This window comes from Melanerpes formicivorus, unplaced genomic scaffold, assembly GCF_026170545.1.
Source record: "Melanerpes formicivorus ecotype bairdi unplaced genomic scaffold, bMelFor1.0.p_v2 SCAF_45, whole genome shotgun sequence".
Classification (NCBI taxonomy): domain Eukaryota; kingdom Metazoa; phylum Chordata; class Aves; order Piciformes; family Picidae; genus Melanerpes; species Melanerpes formicivorus.
The window spans coordinates 785,077-802,759 of record NW_027142397.1 but is presented as its reverse complement, the minus strand read 5'-3'; the positions used below and the strand labels follow the sequence as shown (position 1 = coordinate 802,759).

The 17,683-nt window shown below is 65.0% G+C and overlaps 2 protein-coding genes across 2 annotated transcripts; one reads left to right on the top strand and one right to left on the bottom strand.

The window, feature by feature from the left end:
- Positions 1-65: 65 nt before the first annotated feature.
- KDF1 (keratinocyte differentiation factor 1) lies at positions 66-7,593 on the bottom strand. The gene is given in 5 exon segments (XM_068159072.1): positions 66-2,177; positions 2,733-2,807; positions 4,083-4,144; positions 4,146-5,149; positions 6,680-7,593. Coding segments are annotated over 4 exon segments (1,203 nt in total). The 5' UTR covers positions 5,132-5,149; positions 6,680-7,593; the 3' UTR covers positions 66-2,097.
- Positions 7,594-10,897: 3,304 nt separating this feature from the next.
- On the top strand, positions 10,898-11,440 carry TRNP1 (TMF1 regulated nuclear protein 1). The gene has a single exon (XM_068159105.1). It carries the CDS (start codon positions 10,931-10,933, stop codon positions 11,438-11,440), a length of 510 nt encoding a protein of 169 aa, XP_068015206.1. The 5' UTR covers positions 10,898-10,930.
- Positions 11,441-17,683: the final 6,243 nt, after the last annotated feature.

Here is a 17,683-nt window from a genome sequence, read left to right as displayed (position 1 = left end):
GGCAGCACTGGAACAGCAGAGCAGCCTCAGGCAGCCCCCAGCCCCCTGCCTGGGCCCAGGCTCAGCCTGCTCTGCCCCCCTGGTGGAAGCAGGGACGGAAGAGGCAGAGCCCAGAGCACAGCTTTCACTTTATAAAACACAGCAGACCACACTTGAAGGCCAAGGAGTGCAAAGGAAGCCCAGAGGGGCCCAGGGGAGCAGCCCCAGAGGGCCCCCAGGGGAGCAGCCCCAGAGGGCCCCCCCAGGGGAGCAGCCCCAGAGGAGCAGCCCCAGAGAGGCCCCAGGGGAGCAGCCCCAGAGGAGCAGCCCCAGGGGTCTGAGCTGGCAGCCTGGCTCCTGCGGGGGTTGGGCTGGGGTTTTGCAAGCTTAATCCTTAAACCTTCCCTTCATGCCCAGACTCACCACCACAAAGGTGGCACTGCAGCTGGCACTGCAGCTGGCACTGCAGCTCCTGGCACTGCCCTCAGCCTCCAGAGCTGCAGCAGAGCTGTGGCAGTGTGCCCCCGGCCGGAGCTTCTGCACAGCTCTGAGGGAAGCAGCTCAGCAGCAGGAGGCCAGAGGGGGCCCTGGGCAGCTGGTGTCCAACCCCAGCTCCTCTGGCAGTGCTGGGCTGCCCTGGCTGCCAGTCCCTGCTGCCAACCACTGCTGCAGCAGCACAGCCTTGGAGAACAAGGCAGGGGGGAAGCAAATCCCAGCCCCACTCTCTTGGCTGTCTTCTCCCAGTCTCTCCCCAGCAGTGTCTGCAGGGCTGGCCTCAGGGCTGGCCTCCCTCAGGGCCTCCCTCAGGGCTGGCCATGAGTTATGGGAGCAGCAGCTCACAAAGCCAGGCCCCAGCCAGGCCTTGAGCTGCACTTCCCCAGGGCTTTGGGCAGTGGAGAGCAGCTCAGGGCAGGAACTGGATCCTCCCTCCCCACCTGGAGGGCAAACCCCAGGCTGTGAACCAAGGCACATTTCAGCTCCACTGAGGCACAAACCCATTGTCCACCACAGCAGGGGCAGTGCTGGGGGCTCCCCCTGGCTGTGTCAAGGGCAGGGCTGGGAAACCAGCTCAGCTTTTGCTGTTCATGGCCAAGGGCCCCCAGTGCCCCCCCAGCTGCCAGGGCTCCATTTGTGGTAAGCACCTCAGTGGCAGCAGCAGGGAGGCAGAGCTGCAGGGCCCTCAGGGTACCCCTGACCACAACTCCTGCTGCTGGGAGGAGAGAAGGTGCCCAGGGGCAGGGCAGCACCAAGCAGCTCCTCACAGAGCCTCTCCAGAGGGCTTTGGATGCAAGGCACTTGCAGGGCAGGAGAGAACCAGCCCAGCTCTGAGCACCACTGAATGCTTCCCCCACCTGCCACAGCCTGGGGCCAAGGCTTGGCCAGCTCCCAGCACCAAGGGCTTGGCAGAGTGGCCAGGAGCTGACTGGCAGGGAAGGCACAGGGCAAGGTGCAGCTGGCAACAGCCACAGCAGGCTGCAAGGGGCTGCTCAGCAGATGGGAGCAGGGCAGCTGCCAGCATCCCTGCCCTCTGCAGCTGGCACCAGCAAGAGGACAAAGATCAAACAAACTTACCCTGAACCTTCTCCTGAGGAGGCAGCAGGAGGAGGCAGACCCTGGCTGCAGCAAGCACCAGGGCCAGAGAACATTTGGGGCCCACCCCAGCCCCTCTGAGCAGAGGTTTTGGTCCCTAGAGGTGCTGGGCCCTCAGCTCAGCACTGGCACAGCCACAGCCACCATCCCTGCTCCCCACCCAAGGTAAGCTCTGCAGTGCCAGAAGGCAGGAGCTGCACCACAGAGCCCCAGAGCAGGGGAGGCTGCTGAGGCTCAATGTGAAGTGTGCAGAGCAGAGGCACAAAGGAGCTGAGGCTTCCCTGTGCATCACCTCCTCCCTGGGCACACAGTCCAGCTCCACAGCTCCTCAGCTCCAGCAGCTCCACAGCTCACTTCCTGGGTGTCCTTTCCATGTTGTCCCCAAAGGAATCAAAACATCCAGTGAAATTCTGACAGGAGTTTGGCTTCACCAGGGCAGGGCAGGGCAGGGCAGGGCAGAGCTGAATGGCAGAGCAGGAATCTGCAGCCCTGGAGCTCCTGCCTGCTGCTTGGCTCCTTTCCTTCTCCTCAGCAGTAGACCTGAAGCAGAGGTGCCCCAGAGGAGTCAGTCTCTGTGTCTTGGAAAGAGGAATCTCTGCTTGGAGAACCTTGGGGAGGGAAGAGCAGAGGTGCTGCCATCAGCCAAGGGGAAGCACAGCAGCTGAGTGCCTGGCAGGCAGCTGCCACCAAGGCCTTTGTGTATCATGGGGGAGGAGGAAGCCACACAAAGGCCAGGGGCAGGACCAGCCCTGCCTGTGCTGCAGCCACCCCCAGGCAGCTGTGCCCAGAGGAGGAGCCTGGCCCTAGCCCTGGGAGTGCAGCAGGAGGAGCCCAGGGGACAGCCCTGCTTCCTTTTGGCACAGCTCCCTCTGCTCCCAGCCTAACCCAGCTGTGACCTCAGCTGCTCACACCCCAGCTGCAGCCCCAGCCTGAGGACACCCAGGGCCTGGGAGCTGCCAGGCCAGGCCCTGGGCCTGGACACCGAGCACTCCACAGGCCTGGGCAGCCCTCTGGGCTTCCTCCACCCCACAGCTCAGGAGGACTTCAGCCCTTGGGGTGGCCCAAGGGGCAGCTCAGCCTCTGCAGGGCTGGCACCCAGGCCACACAGAGCCCAGGGGCTCAGGGCAGCCTGGCTGCAGAGGGCTGCAGGCTGGGTGCATTACCTGCACTGCTGTGCCTCCTCATGTTCCTGGCCAGCACATCTGCTGGGGTCTCCTCTGATATCTGCACAGCCAAATCTGCAAGGGAAACCAAGAGGGGCTGAGAGAGGCAAGGAAGGGCAGCTGGGACTCAAAGCCCCCAGCCCAGGAGCACCCAGGGCCCTCCTGCAGAAGGCAGCAGCCTCAGGGGACAGAGGCAGAGGTCTGCTCCTCGCTGGCTTCTGACCTGAGCTTGACAGGCCCTGGGCACCAGGAAGCAGCTGGCTGCTGCCCAGGGAAGCACAGCAGGCACCTGGTGGCCTCTGCTACTTCTGCAGCACAGAATGCAGCAGGCTGGGAAGCAGCCCTGGAGGCCGCCTGGTGCAACCCCCCTGCAGGCAGCAGGGACAGCTCCAACCACAGCAGGCTGCCCAGGGCCACCTGGAGCCTGGCCTTGAATGTCTGCAGGGATGGAGCCTCAACCACCTCCCTGGGCACTGCCCCAGGCTCTCCGCAGCCTCACTCAGCTGCCCTGCCCCAGTGTCACACAGCCTGTCCCCCACGTCCCCTTGCCCCCCACCCTTCAGGCTCTCTACAACAAACCCTCCCAGAGCCCCTGCTGCAGATCAGCCACTTCAGGCAGCTCCAGGCCACGGAGGAAAGCATCCCTGAGAGCCACCAGGCACAGCCCTTCCCCCCCCTCTGCAGGGCTGCCTACTGCTGCTCCTCATCCCACGGCACGAGGGCAGCCCCCCAGAGGCACAGCCTCTGTCCTGGTCACCTGAGGGGGGCATTAGCAGAGTGCTGGTGGCACAGGAGGGAAGGGCTCAGGCACTGGCCACCCCTGGCACAAGCCAGCTGGTCTGGTCATACCAGTTAGGTTTGACTCATGGTCCTCCTGCCTAGCTCGGAGGTGGGGGTGAGAGCCAGCAGCACTGCTCAGCACTGCTCAGCACGAACTGCCCTGGCAGGGAGATACCAGCAGGAAGCCAACCCAGCAGGAGTGCTGAGCAGCAGGGCTGGCCTGCACTGGGGGCCTCCCCCACACCTCCCGGGAAAACAAACTCAGCCTGAAGGTGGCTGTGAGCTGCCAGCCCTGCTGCATCACCACACCGAGCCATGGGCTGGGCTGGGCGGGACCCTGGAGCTCAGCCAGCTCCAACCCCCTGCCAGGGGCAGGGACAGCTCCCCCCAGCCCAGGCTGCTCCGGGCCTCATCCAGCCTGGCCCTGAGCACCTCTGGGCAGGGGACAGCCACAGCCTCGCCGGGCAGCCTGTGCCAGGCTCTCCCCAGCCTCACTCCCAAGGGTTTCCTCCTCACCTCCAGCCCCAGCCTGCCCTCTCCCAGCCCCCAGCCCCCGGCGGCCGCACGCACCGTCCTGGCTGAGCAGCAGGGACTCCGGGGCGGGGTCGGGGCGGCGGGCGGCGGGCGGGGGGCGTGGCGGGGGGCGCGGCGGGGGGCGGCCGGGCGCGGCTCTTGCGCGTGCTGATGCGGATGATGCCCCGCACCAGCCGGCACTCCGCGTCCTGCTCGTCCAGGTTGTAGTCCTGCGTGATGCTGTTGATGAGGTCGGAGATCTTGGTGGTCTTCTCCAGGAAGACCGTGTCGGAGGTGCACTTGGCCAGCTCGTCGATCTGGTGCACGCTGAACAGCTCCGTCAGCTTGCGGAAGATCAGCACGTCGAGCTGCCGGCTGGACATCGAGCCCCCCAGCTCCCCGGCCTCCAGGTCGGACTCGTGGAAGGAGTAATACTCCTCGGAGCTGCGGGGGCTGCCGGGCCCCGCCGCCCGCCCGGCGCCGCCCCCCCGGGCCCCCTCCGCCGGCGGCTCCGGGCGGCAGGGCTCGGGCTCGGGCTGCCGGCCGGGGCTGCGGTGGGGGTACACGGGGATGCCCTTCAGCTTCACGTCCGGGTAGCTGAAGCTGCTGCCCACGCTGGACTTCTTGACGCGGCTGCCGTTGCGCTCGGGGGGCGTGGCGCCGGGGCTGTGCGCCAGCCGCCCCCTGCAGTCGCCGTTCTTGCCCTCGTCGCCGGCGGGCTCGGCGGGCGCCGGCTGCGCCACGCAGACGCCGCAGTCCGGGAGGCGGCTGCCGCAGGTCAGGATGCAGCAGAACACCGCCTTGTAGGTGCTCCAGGCCCGGGACAGCGAGGGGCAGCAGGAGCCCCGGCCGGGGGCGGCCTCGGCCGTGCCCGGGAGGAAGCTGCTGCTCTCTGCCTCCCTGCCCTTGGGCTCGGCCCTGCGGCCCCGGCGGCCCCGCGCCGGCTGCCCCCTGCGGCCCGGCCTGGCCTCGGGCGCGGAGCCGCTGAGCACCTCCAGGCTGACCTCGCTCTCCTGGCGGGCCCTGGGCCGCAGGGGCACGGCCTCCTGGCAGGGCTGGGGGTGGCTGTTCAGCTCCTGGGGCAGCCTCGCGTCCCGGCCCAGCATGGCTCAGGCCTCCGGCACCTGCAGGGCGAGAGCCAAGGGGTGGTCACCAGCCCCCAGCAGAGAGCTGCTGATCACCAGCGATAGGCAGAGGCAGCGGCGGGCACAGGCAGCGGCGGGCACAGGCAGCGGCGGGCACAGGCAGCGGCGGGCACAGGCAGCGGCAGCGGCGCCCCCTGGGCTCAGCCCCAGTGCTGCCACCCCGGGCAGAGAGCTGGCAGCAGGACTCTGCAGGACCCTGACAGCCACAGAATCCTCCGGGGTGGAAAAGCCCTTCGAGAGCCCCCAGGCCAACCAGCCCCTGGCCCTCAGCACCACAGCTCTGCCCCCCTGGGGATGGGGATTCAGCCACCTCCCCCAGCAGCCTGGGCCAGCAGTTCAGAGCCCTGTGAGAGATTCTTCTAATGTCCAACCTAAACCTCTCCTGGTGCCACCTGAAGCCATTCCAGGGAGCTGCAGAGAGCAGTGAGGTCTCCCTCAGCCTCCCCTTCTCCAGCTGAACACCCCCAGGGCCCTCAGCTGCTCCTCCCCAGACCCTTCCCCAGCTTTGTTGCCCTTCTCTGGCCCTGCTCCAGCCCTCAATGTCCTCCTTGGAGTGAGGGCCCCAGCACTGAGCCAGGGTTCGAGGTGTGGCCTCAGCAGTGCAGGCAGCCCCAGCCCCACAGCAGGCAGCCCCAGCACACCACTGCTGACCCCAGCCCCACAGCAGGCAGCCCCAGCCCCACAGCAGGCAGCCCCAGCCCCACAGCAGGCAGCCCCAGCCCCACAGCAGGCAGCCCCAGCACACCACTACTGACCCCAGCCCCACAGCAGGCAGCCCCAGCCCCACAGCAGGCAGCCCCAGCACACCACTGCTGACCCCAGCCCCACAGCAGGCAGCCCCAGCCCCACAGCAGGCAGCCCCAGCACACCACTGCCTTCCAGGGAGATTCTGGCTCCATCAGCTCCTCCAAAGCCTGTGAGCAGTGCATGTCCCAGGAGCTGCCTCTGCACACTCCTGGCCCAGATGGTAAATGCAAAGCCTCAGCTGCTGCAGGCTCAGGGCTGAGCTGCCCAGGCTCAGCACCAGCAGGGCCTTTTGGCTGCTCTCACTGCACCACAAGAGGGATTTCTATCTCCCCCCCCAGCTTCATCTCTTCTGTGTTGCAGTTCAACACTGAAAGCCAAGCAGGGCACACCTGAGGTGGTGGAAGCCCAGAGTGGCCTCCTGAGCTGTCTGCATAGCAAGGCCTCCTCAGGAGACCCAACTCCTGCACTGCACAGGAGCCAGCACTCACTGAACAGCACTGACAGCTCAGAGAGACACAGCTCAGAGCACTCTCCCAGCTCTGCAGAAGCAGACTGGCAGACTCTGAGATTAAATCACCTGCCTGGCATTGCACAAACCTCCAGCCCCTTCCCATCACAGCTCCTGCTTCTGTGACCACCACATCACTCCCACCAGAGCCAGCTCCCTGACCCACCCCAGCTTCTCCAGCACAGGCAACAGCCTGGAATGAAGCCCACAGCCACAAACAGCTGAGAGTCGACTCCAGAGCTCAGCTCACTCACCAGCTCGCTGGGAGCTCCCTCTGTGCTCACACAGGCACCGTGTGAGAGCAGCAGATCCTCCTGAGGGGCTTCAGCATCTGCCTCTGGAGGGCCTCTCGAGCAGACTGCACAGCTAAGGGTTAGCCAGGGTCCAGGATCTTCATCGTTCAGAGGCCAGGATCTGCTGTCAGGGGGTTAGAAAAGCTAACCTCAGTGGTGAGCCTGCCCAGGAACACCACCTGGGACAGCCCATAACAAGGAAGGACAAAGCTCTGAGTTAAAAAGGGGCCAGAGGAGCTGCACTCAGGAGGGATTGGCACAGCTTCCCCTCAGCCCAGGGAGTTCTCTAAGCAGCCTTGCCAGGAGCTGAAAGCCAGAGGAAATCTGCTGGAGTCCTGCCTGCTTTGCTGGCCCTGGGCAGTGAGAGACCCTGGCCCAGGGCAGCAGGGACCCAGCCTCTTCCCCGTGCTCATCCCCCCCTCACCTCCTCGGGGTACCAACAGCCAGGCAAGGAGCTGCCCCTGCCCCCAGCTGACCAGCAGAGCTCCACCACAGGAGTGCAGGGAGACAAAATGTGGCCCTTCCCCCTCGTAGAGGAAGCACTGCAAGGGGCAAAACCTTCCTGGGCACGGGCAGGGGCGCCTCTGCCTGCCCGGGCCCCTGAGCGGTGGGCAGAAGCCGGCAGCAGAGAACTGCCGTTTTCCAGCGGGGCCACCGGCCCGGCCCGGCCTGCCCCTGCCCCACAGCCTCTGCGCTCTGCTCCCCGCTGCGCTTTGCCACCTTGGAAAGCCAAAGCGACCCCGGGAAGGGCCAGGGAAGAGCCGAACCCCAGCCCCGAGCCGGTTCCTACCGACACCAACCCCCAGGGCAAGGTTAGGGAAGGTCCCGGAGCAGCGGAAGGGGACGGGGCCGGTGGAACAACGAAAGCAGGGCGGTGGGGAGGGGGTTAGAGAGGAAGCTGTGCCCCAGCCCCGGTGAGGGCGGCGGGGCACGGCCCGGGGGCTCCGTGCGGGGCAGGCCCGGGGCGCACGGAGAAGTGCGAAGCAGGTCTCGGCCGAGGGCCGGCAGCCCGGGCTCGGGGCCAGCGTGCGGACCCCTGAGGCACGGAGGGGAGCAGCTCCCGCACCTCCTTCCCGCAGTCCCTCCCTCCCGGCCGCGGCCTGCCGCTGCCCCCAGGCCCGGCCCGGGCGGCCCCGCCGGGGAAAGCGCCGAGCGGCGGCGGGCAGGGGCCCGAAGCCAGGGCCGGGGGCTGAGGCCAGGGCCGGGCCCCGCCGCTCCCCTCAGGACGGCATCGCGACCCCCACCCCGCCGCGGCGGTACCTGCGAGCCAGGGACGGCGCCCGGCCCGGCCCCGCCTCACCTGGCCAGGTGCGCCACGTGACCCGGCCGACGGCGCGCCGCGAGGGACAGCAGAGGGCGGCCGCGAAGCTGCTCCGCACGGCCCCGCCCCGCGCGCGCCCGCCGCCCGCTCCCGGTCCCCAGGGACCCTGTCCCCAAGCGCCCCTGCCTCCAGCGACCCTGCCGCCAAGGGCCCGCAGGGCTTCTCTCCGGAGAGCTGCTGCCTCACTCCTGGGGGCTTGGATCCTGCCGCGAAGGGCTGGGGGAAAGGAGGGAAGCCAGGAGAGGAAGGAAGCAGCAGGGCAGGTGGGGAAGGAGCCTGGCGGATCCGCAGCCACACACGGAGGATGTAGCTGGAGCATCTCAGACACAACAACCGGATTCTGAGAGGAAAGAGGAGAGAGAAAATCAATGTAAGGATGGTGCCAGTGCCAAGCAGCTCATTCCTTCTCCAAGGGGCACAAAGCCTTTCCTGCAGCCTCTGGCACAGGGAGGCTGTGCAGGATCCCAGCCGGTGTCGTTTCCCTGACCACCTTCTCATTTGTCTGTAACTCAAAGCACTGCTTGGAAATGTGTTGTCTGCTCTGCCAGGTGCCTTCAGCACGGCTTCCAGCCACCAAACCTCTCCCAGCACTGCTCCATCAAGCCTGGCACTGCCAGGATGTGTCAAGCAGCAGTGTGGCCCCTCGAGCCCAGCACCACACTTCCTGCCCCTCAGCTCCTGCCTTGTCCCCAGGCCCCATCACCTCCCAGCCCAGCTGCCACCGTGTGCCAGGGCTTCAACCCCACACTGCTGCTGTCAGTGTTGTTGGGTCTAGGGCAGCAAAGCAATGAGCTGGGTTGACCTGGGAGTCCTGGAGCTTAAAGCTGAAATCCTGGTGCAGGATTCCTTCCTTTAAACTGGGCCAGGATAAGAGAGCAGTGCCTGGGTTCCCCCTGCCCTAGCAACGGGGGGCACCTGGGGAAAAGTCTTGTACAGACTGGGAGAGGTGGCACCACTGTTAATTACTCACTGCCTGAAATAAGGCTCCACTTTTCTGGAGCACTGCTCCCTGTTCCCATTTATTTTTTCTCACCCTGGGCCAGGGACTGGAGCTGGGAAGGTGACAAACAGCAGAGCCCTGGGGGGTGGCCCCAAAGAGCAATGGTTTTGTGAGCAGGGAATGAGGGAAGCTCACTGCAGGACAGATCCCAGCCCTTTGCCCCTTTGGGGATACCCTTGGGGGTTCAGGTTCCACCAAAGCAGAGCAAACCCTGAGAGAGGAAGATGTTGTGTTCAACACCAGCCTGTGCCCACGGTTCCTGTGGGCTGGGGGCAGAGGGAGCCGCAGCAGTGCTTTGACCCTGAGCCTGCGATGGAGCAGCACCCCCCAAATCCCCAACCCCTCTTTCCAGCAGTGTTTGCATCGTACACAGAGGTGGTTCCTCCTGAGCCTTGGCTTTGCTGCAGCCTGGGCTGCAGCCTGCAGAGCTTCAGGGAGCGTCGGGGCCCTGTCCCCAGCAGCAGGCAGTGGAGATGTGGTGGGAGCTGGGCAGGGAAGGGACAAGCAGGCAGCGGGGGCCGGGGGCGCTGACGCAGCAGCCTCTGACGCTGCTCCGGCGTCTGGCAGCCCTGTGGCAGCTCTGGCAGGAGCAGCAATGCCAGGCACAGCACAGGGGACAGGGTGGGTTTGTTCCCTCTTAAGGTAAGGGAAGCAAAGCTGCCACCAGCCCACGTGGGGCGGGGATGGCACCCGGCATGGGCCTGGATGTGGCTCTGCCTGGAACAGATTCAGGCTTGGTTTGTCAGCTCAGGCTTTTGCTCCTGCCTGGGCGTGGGATGAGGCCCTGGCACCAGGTTCCTATCATCCTTTTTATCCTCTCTCTGTGAAACAAAAGCAGGCTTCGCCCCACGCACCTTCGTGACGAAGCAGCCCCTGAGGGTGACGTCCCAGCTGGAAGAATCCCAACCCCCAGGCTCCTCAGGGGGGAGCAGGGGGGCAGCAGCCCCCCTCCCACTCCAGCCCCCCTCCCTGTGCCAACTCAACCCACTCTCGGCTCCATTAACAGCATCCTCAATGCTAATGACGTTGGCAGAGACGTTGCTGTAACCATCACCGAGCAAGGACCCCCTGCCCTGCTGCCACGTCCCCTGTGCCCCAAGGCTGGGACACCCCCAGGCTGGGGCACCCAAACCCAGCCCGGAGGGGATGGCATGAGAGCTGCCCCCCTGCCCTTTCGCCTGCTGCAGGCTGGGGGGGGGGCACCGGCACCCCCCAGCCAGTACTGGGAGCTTCCTGAGCTACTTCTCCCGGGGCTGCAGGCAGGGACCCAGCTGCTCCAGCAGCCCAGCCCAGCCTTTCACCCTAACCCTTCCCAGTAACCCCCTCCCGACTCAGCCTTTCCCAGTGACCTTCCCCCTTCCCAGCTCCTCATTTCTCATTGTCCCCGCAAAGGGAGGGAAGGTTTCCAGCGCAACAAACCACTAACGGGACCCAGCCGGTGCCGTACCGAGCCGTGCCGCGCCGCACGGAGCCATACCCAGCCCGGTGCCATGCAGGAATCGGTGCTGTACCGGGCTGTGCCGGTGCCATGCAATGCCGTGCCGTACCGAGCTATACCGAGCCCGTTATTGGTTTCTTACTGAGCCATACCCGGCCTGGTGCCGTGCAGGTGCAAGGTGCCGGTGCCGTACCAGGCTGTACCGAGGCCGGGGTCCTGCCGCATCGAACCATACCCAACCCGGTGCCAGCGCCGTACGGGGCCATACTGAGCCCGGGCATCCCCCGCCGGGGCTTTACTGTACCGGCCGGGCCCGCTCCCGTTTCCCACCCCGTGCCGGTGCGGAGCCGGTGCCGGAGCCGCCCCCGGCGGGGCCGAGCCGTACGGAGCCGGCACCGCCCCCGGGCTATATATCCTTCTCCGCGGCGCTGCCCGGCTCCCGTTCCCGTTCCCATGGCGGCAGCGACAGCGGCGGATCCGGGTCCGACAGCGGGAGGCGAACAGCACCCCGACCGCAGCGGTACCACCGCGGGCACCGGCACCGGCAGCGGCACCGGCGGCGGCACCAAGAGCAGCAGCAGCCCCGGGTCGGTGGAGCTGGCGGCGGCGCGGCGGAGGCTGGTGGCGGCCGAGTGTCGCCGTCGGGCGGCGGCGGAGCTGGAGGGCCGCGTCCGGCAGGTTCACTGCGCCCTGCGGCACGCCGAGCTCCGCCTGGCCGCCCGCGCCGAGGCGCTGGGCAGGCTGGGCACCAGCGTGGCACAGGCCCAGCTAGCGCTGGCAGCGCAGAGCCAGCGCCTGCAGAAGGGGCTCCGCCGCCGCCCCCGGCCCCGGCCCGCCGCTCTCCTGGCCGCCGCCCGCGCCCTCCGCAGCTGCGTCCCCTGGGCCCCTGCCCGTTCCCGTGGCAGCGCATCACCGGCTGCCGCCGCACGGCGGCTGCCCGCCTCCCCCCGCAGCCCGGCCTAGGGAAGGACCTGGGGGGTGGGGAGCTGCGAGGGTCTGGGGGCTTTGAGAGGGACCCTGCCGGATTTGGGGGACCTCGTGGGGTGGGGGGACCCAGAGCGGTCTGGAGTCCTTGATCTCCAGACTCTGCTGGGAATCTGGGGGAGCCAGACCTTGAGGGGGTCCTGGGCACTCTGATGGGTTGGGACCCTGCAGGATCTGGGGGCTCTGGGAGGCCTCTGCAGGGTTTGGGGGACCACAATGAGGTGGGGGGACACAGCAGTTCCTAGTGACCTTGAGGGTGTCCTGAGGAATCTAATCGGTTGGGATCCTGCAGAGTTTGGGGGTTCTGGGGCCCGTGGAATCCAGGGGACCCTATAGGGTGGGGGAACCCTTTGGGGTCTGGAGCTCTTGAGGGGGTCTTGAGAAGTCTGGTGGGGTGGTGCCCTGGGGGATCTGGGAGAACGCCGCAGGGTCTGAGGGATGCCATGGGATGGGGGGAGGGGCTCAGCAGGGTCTGGGCTTCTGGGGAGTCTGATGGTCTGAGGGTCCCAGGTGGACCCTGTGGGTCTGGAGGTCATGGTATGACCTTGCTGAGCTGTGGGGAATCTTGGGGACCCAGCAGGGTCTGGGTTTCTTGAGGGGTTCCTGGTGAGCCTTATGGATTTAGACTGCAGGGTTTGGGGAACCCAGCAGGGTCTGGGGGCCTGGGGATGCCTTGAAGAATCTAAGGTGGGTTTGTATGGGGGGGGTCCCTGGGGAACTCTGGGGTTTGGGGTACTTCAAGGACCCTGCAGGGTCAGAGGTCCAGGGGTATGCTGTGAGGTGGCAGATTGGGAGGGGTGCACTGGGGTTGGGGAACCCAGCAGGGTCTGGGGTCCCTGGAGGATCCTGCCAGGGCTGGGGGTGTTTATAGGAACCTCTGCTCTGGGGTCACCTCTCCCTCAAAGGCAGCAGGTTCAGGGCAACCACCTTGGGGCTGTCCCAGCCCCACTGCCCCCCAGGAAGGGTCCCCAAGACTCTGAGCCAGCAGGACACTGGTGGGACCGTGTCCCCATGGAAGCCTCAGTGGGGGATCAAGTGGTCGTGGGGTCACTCCACTTCCCCATCCCTGGATGGTGACTTTGGCTCCGGACTGTGCACCCCCGGGGGCAGAAAGCAGAAGAGGACTGATCCTCACCGTGGCACTGGCACCGTTTGCCTCCCGCCAAGCTGGCTCTTTGGGACTGCTCTGGTGGCACTTGGAACCTCCCCCTGCTTCCAGCACGAGTCCTTGGGCCCCCCAGGAGTCACCTTGCAGCAGAGCTGTCGCTGTGGGCGCCGGAGGGGTGAGAAGGCACAAGGAAGGCTCAGGATGAAGAATCCTTCTCTGGACGGAAGGCTTGTGCGGGGCTCTGGCATCGCTGTCCCCATCGCTGCCCTGCCAGCCCCGAGCCGGCCTCGGGATGGAGAGCGCAGACCTGACAGCATCGCCCCTGTCCCACCGGGAAGGACAACAGCGCAGCCAGGACAGCTCCCCCGTGAGCCTTCACCGGACACAGCCACGACGCTCACCGGCACCGTGCCACCGGCGCCCCGCGGCCAAGCCACCAGCGCGGCCTCGCTTTGCTGCTCCAGGCTCCCCCAGCCGCAGCTCCCCGGCGCGCCGCCGGCCCCCTGAGCTCACCTGCCCGCCGCCGGCCCCCTGAGCTCCCCGGCGCGCCGCAGGCCCCCGAGCTCACCTGCCCGAGTTCCTTTGCCGGTTTTTAATTACAGAACCCCCAACCCACTGGACTGGGGCTGGGGGAGGGTGGGGGGGAGGGGGGAGGGGGGAGGGGTTCCACTGACTCATGAATGTGCTGCGACTCCCTTGGTGTGAGACAGCAGCGCCGTGCCGCAGCCATCGCTTCTCGCCTCTGCACCGCCTGCTGCCAGGCTGCTGCCTGCACCGGGCTGCCCGGGCTGGGCTGCCAGCCTTGGGCTGCCCATCCTGGGCTGCCCTCAGTGGCCTGCCCACACTGGGCTGCCCGCCCTGGGCTGCGCAGTGTGGGTTACCAGTTCTGGGCTGCTCGCCCTGGGCTGCCCACGCTCCACAGCCGGGCACCAGCAGAAGTAAACTTTGCTCTGTTTCGTTCGTTCCCTGCCGTGTCCTTAAGTGCTGAAATGCAACCGAGGAGGTGATTAGGACTGGGATTAGCAAATAAGCTCTGCTAATGGTTTGCAATTAACACCAGGGTGGATTTCTCTGACTTCTCTTCCCTCCTCCGACGTGGATAACGTGCTGAGTGCTGCTGTGGGTGTCTGAGGTCCCTGCCCTGCTGCAGCTGTGCAGGTGTGGATCAGCTCAGGCTCTGTCCTGAAACGGCTCTGGAAGGTCACCAATGAGCTCCTGAATGGGTGACAGAGAAATATTTGAGCACTGGGAGGGATTTGCCTTTCTCCTGCTTCCAGACAACTGCTTGGGGCTGTGCTGCCCCCCGTGGAGCTCACAGATGCTCCAGCACCTCCTGTCTCCTCCACGCTCCCTCACTTCTGCCCTCTCACCAAATCACAGCCTGCTGGGGTTCTCCCATGCGTGCAGAGCCATAATCCCACCCAGGAGATGATTCCTCAAACTGGGAGAGGAGTTTGCTGCTAATAGCAGCTTACAGGTCTCAGCCAGGCCCAGGGACACATTTATCTCTCTCAGGCTTTCAATTAATGGTATGAAATGCACAGCTTGGGTTTCAATCCCTTTCCCCCCCTCCCTGGTGATTATTTGCAAATCAGCTTTTGACCTGATTAGAGCAGAACCTGCTTAAAAGAACTGCAGGGGAAGGCCTTAATAAAAATATTGAAATCAACTCCGTGAAAGCAGCCAGAGCCAAACCACTGCAGATCCTCTGGTGCAGCAGCTCCTCCTCACCCTTTGGTCTCAGTGTGCTTCCTCTCTCCTCACACTTGGTGTTCCTGCAGGATCTGTAGCTGGAACATGACCTCGGTTCAGAGCCTCCTTCCCGTTTCCCTACCTGGTGCGGAGGCTGCTGGGGTTAGTGAGGCTGGGAGGGCAGGAGGAGGTCCCAGGGCTCCCCACAGCTTCCTGATGCAGAGAAGTGCACCTTTAGCTGGGATGAGGATGCTCTGGGTGCCCAGGGAATGCTGCCTTCAGGATCCCAAAGGATGGGGAAAGGCAGCTGGGCTCTCTCCATCTCCTGGGGCTGGGAATGGCTCTTCCCATTCAGCCCTGCAAGGGCAGTTAAACCTCATGGAGGGGTGATGGGAAGTGGGGCTGTGGCCACATCTGAGACCTGGATTTAGGGGTGGAGGGGTAAGAGCAGCTCCCCAGGGTGATGCTGGAGTGAGATGTGATGCCTGATAGATCTTCATCCACTGACTCCTGCATGTCCCTGCAGGTCCCCAGCCCCTGGGGCTCCCCAAAGCTGGGCTGTGGGGTGCAGCAAGCTGTGTCTCCCATCACAGACAGCTGTGCTGGCACCTGAGTGTCCATGTTCCCTTCTGGATGCATAAGGATGGTCCAGCCACTGGCCAGGAGCCTCCCACAGCACCAGTCAGGGACCATCCTGGTTTAGTTTAGCAGTGACCCAGCCCATGCCCCCCCCCCCCCCCCCCCCCCCCCAGTGTCCTGTACAGTGCAGGAACCCTGTGCCACCCCAGAAAGCTCTGGCTGACACCAGCATCAGGCTGCTCAGGCACGATGAGGACACCATCAAAGTCCTGCTGGAGGGTCCTGGGCTGGTTTGGGCCATGGATTTGGAGAGGGAAAATTCACACCACCTCCAGGAGAAGGTCAGAGGGTAAAAGGCAGGGCAGCAGCCTGGTGCCTCAGTCCTGGCCCCAGGAGCATCCCCTGCCCCAGGAGCCCAGGGCTTTACATAACCTCTGCCCTGCTGCCAGCAATCACCTTACATAAAGAGCACCCCCACGGGGTGGGGGCAGCAGATTATTGTGCCTCTCTCTGGGAAAAAAGGAAATTACCATGGCATGATAATACCCAACCCCAGCTTCCCTCCTTGCCCTCTTAATTCCTTTGGGCGAGCCCCAATGAGGTGTGTTGGCACAAGGCCGGTGCCAGGGAGGGTGGCAGGGTGCAGGCACTGGTGGGCAGAGACAGAAGCTTCCCAGGGATGAAATTCTGCTGAGAGGCTGATGTGAGAGTGCTGGAGGGGGACAGGGATGGGGTGAGGGTGGTGGAGAGGCAACAGGGTGATGGAGGGGATAGAGGGACAGTGGAAGGGCGATGGAGGGAGGACAAGGACAGCATGAGAGCGCTGGAGGGGGGACAGGGACGGGGTGAAAATGATGGAGAGGATCGGAAAGGGACAGTGCCAGAGCGACGGCGATGAGGAGCAGAGAGCTGCCGACCCGGGACGGCTCTGGGGAGGCCACCCGCAGGTGCCCAGAGCCTCTCCAGGCGCTGCCACAAGAGGGCGCTGCAGGAGCCTGCCCGGCGCCGCGGACGAGCGCGGCCGCCAGCTCCGCGCCGGCACCGGCAGGGGTCCCCGGCGCTGGGGTCCTCAGCCCAGCCTGGCTTCGTGTCACAGCATCCCCCCGGCTCTCCCCACAGCGTCCCCCCAGCCCAGCCTGTATCTCTGCACCAACCCAAGCGTTAGCACTTCAAAGACGTCGTCCCCTGCCCTTAACCCTCTCCTTCTGGGGCCCCTCCAGCCTCCACTCCTTCCCTCTCCCCGCTCCAGCCTTTACTCCTTTAAGAGGCCCCAGTTAGCCCCAGCTGGCCTCAGAGGGTGGGAATTGCCCCCTTGGCTCTTGATTTACAGCTTTGGGCAGCTGAGCCCAGCCTGGGCTGCCCCTGAGCTGTCCGAGGGGGCTGGAGGTTGATAGGTTGGACTCGAGGATCCTCGAGGTCCTTTCCAACCTAAGTGATACTGCGAGGTCACCGCACCGGGACCAGGAGCACATCCGGACATGTTCTCAGCTCTTTAGAGCCCAGGAGTTTATTCATCTACCCCCCACCGTGTGGCAATCAGCCTCTGGGTCAGACACCTTCCTGCTTCAAGCTTCAGTTCAGCTCTGTGAAGAAATGCTGATCAGTCCTCTCTTTCTAGTCCAATCACTCCATGCCTGCTCAGACAACCCCCAGAAGTCTGTTGCACCCCCAGACCCAAGGGGCAAGGGTCACTGTGTGTCTGCAGCCACCCCATCCCCTGAGTGAAGAGCAGTAGAGGTGCCCAGGGCCGTGTGAGTGACCAAAGCAAGCAGCCCTCCTCCCCAGCACCATATCTCCCCCTGCCCCAGCACCCCTAGCCCAGCACAGCCTTGTCCCCACGTCCCCAGGCAGGGCCCTGCCCTGGCTCTGGTGGGTTTCCAGGCTTGGGGAGCTGCTTCCTGTTCCTTTGGAGGAAGCTCTGCACCATGAGGGCAGTGAAAGACTGGAGCAGGTCACCCAGGGAGGTGGTGCAGGTCCCATCCCTGGAGACAGCCAGGGTCAAACTCGATGTGGCCTTGAGCAACCTGCTCTAAAATCTGTCCCTGCTGACTGCAGGGGGTTGGACAAGGTGGCCTCTGAGGCTCCCCTCCAGCCCAGGGTATTCTGTGCCCTCTGCCCTGCATGCTGCCAGGCTGGCTGCCCTCACTGTGCCAAGCACGTCTTGGTCCAGTTGTCTCTGCCCACTAAAGCTCTTTAGGTCACTGCACTGAGCTGGTTAAACCTCAGCAATCTCTTTGTTTTGTCCTGCAACTTAATGCACCTAATCCCTGCCCAGCTGACTCCTGCTGCCCACCCTGCAGTGCCCCTGTGCCCACGGGCATGGGCACGTCACACCTCTCCCCTTGCTCGTCCCAGGTGAGTGTGAGTGTGGCAGCCCCACACAGAGTGAGGTCCTGGGCAAATCCCTGCCTCAGCCCCAGGGAATGAGTGGCATGGGCAGGATGGTGCCCAGCGTCCCCAGCTCAGGGCAGGCAGCACCAGCCTGGCAGTGAGATGCAGCTGGGAATGCAGCCTTGGACAGGGCTGCAACCCTCTGCTCTGGCCAGGTGAGGCCACTTCTGGAGCAGTGCATCCAGGTCTGAGCTCCCCAGTTTGAGAGAGGTAGGAAACTACTGGAGAGAGTCCAGAGGAGGCTGCACAGTTGCTGAGGGGCCTGAAGCAGCTCTGTGAGGAGCAAAGGCTGAGAGCCCTGGGGCTGAGAGCCTACAGCAGAGCAGCCCCAGAGGGGAGAGATCCTCTGGAGGGATTCCAAACCCACCTGGCCATTGTTATCCTGCTGCTGTAGGTGACCCTGCAGGGGGGGTGGACGTCAGAGGTCCCTTCCAGCCCCCTCCATGCTGGGA